This window comes from Schistocerca piceifrons, chromosome 1 (assembly GCF_021461385.2).
Source record: "Schistocerca piceifrons isolate TAMUIC-IGC-003096 chromosome 1, iqSchPice1.1, whole genome shotgun sequence".
Taxonomy (NCBI): domain Eukaryota; kingdom Metazoa; phylum Arthropoda; class Insecta; order Orthoptera; family Acrididae; genus Schistocerca; species Schistocerca piceifrons.
This window is the reverse complement of record NC_060138.1, coordinates 875,915,880-875,924,209: the sequence shown is the minus strand read 5'-3', so window position 1 is coordinate 875,924,209 and position 8,330 is coordinate 875,915,880. Positions and strand designations below refer to the sequence as shown.

Here is an 8,330-nt window from a genome sequence, read left to right as displayed (position 1 = left end):
TTCATCCATTGTCAGGAGATTGTCAAAATATGTGAATATATATTACTGTAACTGCTAATATTTACAGAATTGATACATTGTCAGAATAAAACACAGACTTTTAATAAATTTATCATACACAGAATACCCGATCTTGACTGTTGCAAGCAAGTGCTGTCAAAACTGAAATATAGCAGAATTTTTACCTAAGCTGGTCTATCAGTCTCTGTTACGATATTCATCTACACAGTAGGAGGAGGGGTCAATGGAAGCGTCCGATTCCGCCCGTCTGCTTCGACGTAGAAAGGTGTTGTGGTGTGTGGATGTCGTTACAGCACGGTGTTTATGAGTTGGTTTATGTGTTTGTGTGTGTGTGTGGGGGGGGGGGGATCTAATTTGCAGTACCAGAATTTGCTGGTGGTAATTAATATTTTTTTCTAGCTGTGATGTTTTGTGTATTTATGGAGTATTGAATGTGATTTAATTTATGTAGGGATGATTGATTTGTGGACTTTTGGGTTTGTGGTTTTATTTTTCACAGTTGTAGGTGTTGGGTTTTTGGCATCAGTAGCTGTGGTGGACCTATATAGGTCACCGGAAATGACCGATTCCCATTTTCATAGTTGTACGTGTTGATGTTTTGGTATCGTCATCTGAGGTTTACCTATGTAGGTCAAGGGAAATGTCCGATTCCAATTTTCGTGCTTTTAGTTGTGAGTATTGGTGTTTTGGTATAGTCACCTATGTTTGACCTATAGTGTTCAAGGGAAGTGTCCGATTCCTACAAATTTTTGTTGGTGTAGCAGAAAGCTGTATTTTTTTCTTTTTGTTCTTCATTTTGTGTTTTGGGATAATGGAGTGTTTTTTTTTACTAGCTTGTCCTCACCCTAAAACCCCCAACTTCCCACAGTTGTCTCGTTGGTTTGACTGCATTTTTGGTGGGAGATGTTATTGTATTACTTATATGTATCTTCGTGTTTGTTGCCATGTGTATGAAGTGACGTCATAGACACACTTAAAATAGCCATTTCTGGCATATTGATGACAGGTGGAATCAGACACTTCTGTATCAAAAAGTCTTTCAAACACACTGTAAACTGTGCTTTATCTGAAACCAAGTGTTAACCCTCTATTGCACTGTGTATATTTAAATATACATATTTTCAGAACTCTGTACTGGCTCATATAATGTAACTGTGCCACTGACGTGCACTGTATATTCAGATGTACATCTGTATTTTTCGTGTATCACGTCAGATGGCAGCATCTGCTTACGGCAGTTGAGTAAAAGTTTGCAGAACTGTTGGTATGTCTAAAAGGCTGTGGGTCTCCGGGCGTGCGATTGTTTGTATTTATTTATTCATGAGTGACGTGTCTTTTGAGCTTTTCTTTCGTCGTGTTTCTATTGGAAGAATCTACAAAAGCTATAAACGTATTGTTTCTTTCGAAATAATTGTTTCTTTGCTTTTTATTCAAACTTTTGTGTGTGTGTATCTGAATGAACAGTGTGCAGTAAAGGTAAAAGTGGACAATTCGTGAAGGAAACATGGATACCCGTTTATTTTACCGAAAAAGACAAGGGAGAAGCTACATTCCTCCAGAAAGCAGTGACGAGGACTGTTTGGACAGTGATGACAGTGATCTGGATAAAACCTACGTTTCTGAACGACTTACAGGTGAGTTAGAAATTGACTAGCAATTTTCATAAAAAAATCATGTAAAGAGTTACATCAGTATAAGAAGTTGATTGGATTTTCGCTACAGTGGCAACTTTTACTTGCTCTAATATACAACTTTTTACAGTTCTTTTCATGTGTGTTCTTTTTCTCGTGACAATATATCAATTGTTGTTGTCCCAAATGTGTTTCATGCTTTTTATCTAAAAAATTGTGACTGTGACTTAGACCAGCATTGTAGCCTAGTCAGCTTTATATAGTTTCCCAGCACCATCTCTTGTTCAGTTTCTGATGACAAGTAATTCACACTCTACTTTTCAGGCTCACAATCAGGTGACAGTAGCAGCAGCGAAGAAAACTGTGATGAGCCAGATGAAGTGGGAGTGCCTTGTGTTTCAAACACAGAGCAGATAGTTGAACCTGAAGTTGGTGATAATCTTCCTCAGGCACAATCTCCATCTCGTTGTAATGTGCCGAAATTGAACCTTCTTTGGAAGAGGAACACGGTAAAATCTGTATTTCCTTCTCCTGTTTGGACTGGAGAAATTCCACCATCTACAGAAGTATTTTCACCACTAACGTACTTCAAAAAGATTTTTGACTCAAGTATCATTGACTACATATGTCAACAAACGAATCTGTATTCGAAGCAGTGTGATGTGGCCAACACCTTCAGTGTTACCTCTACCGAAATTGAACAATTTATTGGTATTGCATTCTACATGTCACTGATTGCTATACCTGGGAACAGAAGATACTGGAACAAGAAATGTGGTGTGAAACAAGTGTCTGATGTAATGACACTACGCAGATGGGAACAAATAAAGAGATATTTACATTTTGCTGACAATACTCAGCAACATTCTGCACCTGACAGACTGTTCAAGGTTAGAATGGTAAGCGACATGCTGCGAAAAAATTTATCAAAAATACCAATTGAAGAACACCTTGCAGTGGACGAACAAATTGTGCCATTCAAAGGTCACAGTAGCTTGAAACAGTATAATCCCAAGAAACCAAAAAAGTGGGGCTACAAAATATATTGCATAGCAGGTGCCAGTGGTATTATTTATGATTTCGAAGTCTATTCTGGACCTGTCAATCAACCCAGTCATCTTCCTAATGTAAACGCCAGTGGAAATGTAGTGCTCAGATTGGCTGAAAGAATACCAAAGTACAAAAATCATAAACTGTTCTATGATAACTGGTTCTGCACTCCAGAGCTTCAAGTTGAGCTGGTAAAATGTGGTATTCACAGTCTGGGAACAGTACAATTGAATAGAGTGAGAAACAATAAGATGCCTTCTGATGCTGAAATGAAAAAGCAGGGAAGAGGCACATCTGTTGAATCCACTGCATCTGTTTCTGGATATGACCTGATTCTTGTGAAATGGCAAGACAACAGGTGTGTCAGCCTTCTGAGCACCTTTTCAGGTACTCACCCAGAAAGCCAGGTTGCAAGATATGACAAAAAAACAAAGCAACGTATCCAAATAAAATGCCCAAAGATTGTGAAGGAGTACAACAAGTTTATGGGAGGTGTTGACACTATTGACTCCTTATTATCTCTGCACAGAACGAAAATCAGGTCAAAGAAATATTACATGAGACTGTTCTTCCATTTATTGGACATGAGTTGTGTTGTTGCTTGGCTACTTTATAAGAGAGCCTGTCATGAAGATAGTATTGAAGAGAAAACCCAGATGGCTTTGTTTGATTTCAAGCTTGATATTGCTGAATCCTTATGCTGGTCAGGAAAACCATCCAAGAGACAGTCGCTGGATAGCTCACCAGGCAGTGGCACCAAAAAGAGAAGGCAGCCAAATACAGCAAATGCTGACATCAGGAAGGACAGAATCGATCACTGGCCTAACTACTGTGAAAAATCTGCCAGATGTAAATATAATAAATGTCAAAAAATAACAAAAATAATGTGTACCAAATGTAACACCTATTTGTGTTTTGTACCAGATAGAAATTGTTTCTACAATTTTCACAATGTATAAATTCTGGAAATATGTAACTGCATAGTAGTGACATTTTGCTAACTGATGTATACCCAACTTTTATAATGTTTTTTATTTTTGTTTTTTGAATAAAATTTAATTTAAAGTCTTAATTTGTGGATGTACCATAAATTTTGAACTGTGTTCTCCAAAAATTTAGTACCTTATACGAACTAATATAAACGTACTCATTACATCCGTATTTGCGCAGTGTATATTTGAACATACAGAGTGATATTTTCCAAAATATATATACTAGAAAGTTTATCATCATCTATTTTTCATTCATGGGCACTATGAAGTATAAATCCAAAGTTGTTATTTGAAAATTCTTAGTTTTACTGTTCTTGTGCAATAGAGGGTTAAAGGGTTGCTGACTTACTGGCAGTTTATTGAAAATGCATGTTCCTGAATATTGGACCCCTTTTGGACCAAGGTAAGTGATTTTTGGTCTTTATGTAGATTGCTTTTCCTATTTCTAGTACTGATATTATGTATTGAGCTATTGGTTGGAAATACTTGTAACAAATTTCATTAAGAAATAAATATACTAGGAAGCATTGGTTAGAATACAAAGTTCCTTGAACAGGTTCCTACAGGATGTTCTTGAATTTATACCACAAACGATTTTTATTACACGCCTTTAAATGTGAAAAACTTTTGCTACGTTTGATGAGTTACCACAGAATATGCTCCCTTATGAAATAATAGAGTGAAAAATTGTGGTATGCTCTTCCCAACTGAATTTATTATCGAGTTGTAGTCCCAGAAATGTAACACTGTCAACCTTTTCGATCTGCATGTCTTCATATGTTATAAACATGCTGTAGCTGGAGAAATCGAGCAGTTTCCAAATCTCACATAAAACTTGGTTTAGCGTACTCACACTTTCCACAATAGGACGATCTTTTACAGCACAGGAGTAAACGAATCTGCCACATTACGTAGATTTTTTGTTGTATTACAAGGCTGTACACTTTATACTATTATGTGAGCATCACAAGAAATTAAGCTTCGAATTTAACCTACAGTACTCAGTTTACATATTACTTCATACTTAAAAACGCACGTTGTTAACATTGTACTTAAACAGTGCTGTGTCGAAGTTCCGCATACTTTCTGTTGCAGCTGCGAAGATAATATTTCTAATAGCGACCGATAACCTACAAACATATAATACGAAACACTAATAATCGTTCTAACATCAACTAAAATGTACCCGGAGTTAATACGCTAAGGTTATGACACGATTCATACGACATTCCTGCCATTTCACACTACTCGCAGTTATACTGATAACTAAACTGGTGGATTCCAACTATGTCGTTGTTTAACTGTAGCTCCTCGGAGTATTCGGTATTCGCTAGCGAAAAATAACTTGGCAGTTATTAGTAACCGTTAACAATAACGGTTATCAAAGAATAACTGGAACTGTGGTAACGGTTACTCCAGAATAACCGTTTGGTCCACCTCTATGCGTTATGGAAACACAAGCACGCTGGTTTGTTTCCCCCACGATTGCCGCCATATTGTCAACTATCGATATCTGCCTTAAGGTCTGATTTATTCAGTTATCTCCATACTAATAGAGATCACTGGTTTTATTGTAGGTGGTCTTGTTGTGGCGAAGGCGTACTGATAATCGATTCGCTTATCGATGTATGTCGGCGGCGGTGACACCATGGCAACTTCTCTGCAGTTTAATTACCTCAATAGTCGGATTCCATACTTTGTCCAAATTAAAACCATTATTTCTGTCTGTTAAATTATTAGTTAATCTAATCTCTATAGCTTCATTTAAGACAGAATCCCAAAAGGAAGTGGTGGACGTTAAAATCTTCACATCACTGTATTTCATGGAATGCCCTGTATCAATACAATATTCGGCCACATCTGACTTATCTGGCTGTGATAAGCGTATGTATCTTCGATGTTCCACACATCTCTCATGAACGGTGCGAGTTGTTTGACCTATGTATGACTTCTCACAATTTCCGCAAGGATCTGATACACACCCACTTTACGAAGCAGTAAATCGTCCTTTACAGAGCCGAGTAAAGCTGCAATCTTCGTGGGTGGCCGGAAGATCACTAACACAGTGTTTCTCAATAATACGGCCTATCTTCGAGGAAAAAGCACCCACATAGGGTAAGAACGCATTTGATCTGAAGGAATTACTATCTTCTTCCCCATCACATGCCTGCATTCTAGGTTTTACATTGTATGCTCTACGAATTTGTTGGGGAGAAAATCCATTCGCTTTAAAAATGCCCTTGAGGTATGTGAGCTCTTCTTGCAAATTATGTTTATCGGATATACAGTGCGCCCTGTGCACTAAGGTTTTAAGGACACCCATGGTCTGTGGAGCGTGATGGTAGCTACTGGCATGTAGATATAGATTTGTGTGTGTTGGTTTCGATGTACGGCATGTGCTAATGTGCCATCATATTTACGGCGGACGACAACATCCAAGTAGGGGAGGCAGCCGTGTTTTTCTATTTCCATAGTAAATTTTATACTAGTATGGATAGAATTCAAATGATCAAGAAATCGATGCAATTCATCCATCCCGTGTGGCCGTCCCACAAATGTGTCGCCCACGTACCTCCAGAAGACCGTTGGTTTAAAACTTGCTGAGTCAAGTGCCTTGTCCTCGAAGACTTCCATGAATAAATTAGCTACCAGTGGGGAGAGAGGCCTCCTCATAGCAACGCCATCAATCTGCTCATAAAAGATGGGAACTAGCTTTTCGACTTATCAAAGCATTTTGACATATTCACACTTTTTTAGGTGTTAACCCTGTTTCCCAGCACAGTCAGCTTTTAACTGCAAGGTATTGACACACCTTCATCTTGCAATTTTAACAAAGCCCCTGATCCTGTGCCCAGAATCTAGAAGATGTGCCAGCCATACTAAACAATATATAATATAATGTGGCTGAAGAGCATACACATAATAACTGAACAAGTTTTTTCTAGCGTGGGATGAAAAATTTCTGCAGGTGGTTTTGCTCAAGGGGGGTTATAACGTTCCGAGCTTTTACACGAAATTTACCCAACGTAATGCGACAATACCAGACACCTCTGGATAATACACTGAAGTGCCAAAGAAACTGGTGTAGGCATACGTATTCAAATACAGAGATGTGTAAACAGCGCCGCGGTCGGCAACGCGTCTCTGGCGCAGTTGTTAGATCAGTTACTGCTGTTACAATGGCACTTTATCAAGATTTAAGTGAGTTTCAATGTCGAGTTATAGCACGAACAATGAGGCACAGCATCTCCAAGGTAGCGATGAAGAAGGGATTTTCCCATACGACCATTTCACGAGTGCACTGTGAGTATCAGGAATCCGATAAAATATCAAATCTCCGACACTGCTGTGGCAGGAAAAAGATCCTGCAAGACCGGGCCCAACGACGACTGAAGAGAATCGTCAGAGTGACAGAAGTGCAACATTTCCGCAAATTGCTGCAGATTTCAATGGTGGGCCATCAACATGTGCCACTGTGTGAACCATTCAAGGAAACATCATCGATATGGGCTTCCAGAGCCGAAGGCTCACTCATCTGCCCTTGACTGCACAAAACAAAGTTTTACGCCTCGCCAGGTCCCATCAGCACTGACATTGGTCTGTGGATGACTAGAAGTCATGATGGTCGGAGAAGTCTCGATTCAAATTGTATTGTGTGGGTGGACGTGTACGGGTATGGAGACAACCTCATGAATCCATGGAACCTCCATGTCAGCAGGGGACTGTTCAAGCTGGTGGAGGCTCTGTAATGGTGATGGGCGTGTGCCGTTGGAGTGGTATGAGATCCCTGATACGTCTAGATACGACTCTGACAGGTGACACGTATGTAATCATCCTGTCTTATCACCTGCATCCATTCATGTCCATTCCATCGGACTTGGGCTATTCCAGCAGGACAAAGCTACACCACAACTTCCAGAATTGCTTCAGAGTGACTCCAGAAACATTATTCTGAGATAAACACTTCCGTTGGTCACCAAACTCCCCAGACATGAATATGCAACATGGCCACGGCAGAATTTCTGTGTGCTCGTGGGGGGCCTACGCAATATTAGGCAGCTGTACCAGTCTGCTTGGCTCTTCAATCATCATCATCAGTTATCTGCTATATTAGCAGGTCTTTTGCCTCTCCATTTTCTGCGATCCATTGCTTCCTTCTTATGGCTGCTGTATGTTGTACTGTCCATCATGTCATCCAGTATCTGGAATCTCTTCCTTCCTCGCTTCCTTTTCCCTTCTACATAACCTTCTAACACTGTTTTTATCAGTCTGTCATTCTTTCTTAATACATGCCCAATCCAATTTCTTTTTCTTCTCTTTATTACATCTAGTAACTGTCTTTTCTCTCCCACTCTTCTCAGTACCTCTTCATTTTTTACTCTGTCCATCCAACTTATTCTTTCCATCTCCCGCCATGTCCAGATCTCAAAAGCCTCCAGCCTTTCTCTGTCTTTTTCCCTCATAGTCCATGTTTCAGCACCATATAGAAGAACACTCCATACAAGACATTTTATGAGTCTCTTTCTGAGTTCTCTGTCCAGACCGCTGCAGAAGATTCTCCTTTTCTTATAAAACGCCTCTTTTGCCATTGCTATCCTTGTTTTAATTTCTGTGGTGCACTTCCAGTCGGTGTCTA

At 39.4% G+C, this 8,330-nt stretch overlaps 1 protein-coding gene across 1 annotated transcript; it reads left to right on the top strand.

Moving 5' to 3' along the window:
• The first annotated feature begins 1,525 nt into the window (after positions 1-1,525).
• Positions 1,526-3,661, top strand: LOC124776160 (piggyBac transposable element-derived protein 3-like). Its single transcript, XM_047251003.1, has 2 exons — positions 1,526-1,655; positions 1,977-3,661. Exons 1-2 carry the CDS (start codon positions 1,526-1,528, stop codon positions 3,659-3,661), a joined length of 1,815 nt encoding a protein of 604 aa, XP_047106959.1.
• Positions 3,662-8,330: the final 4,669 nt, after the last annotated feature.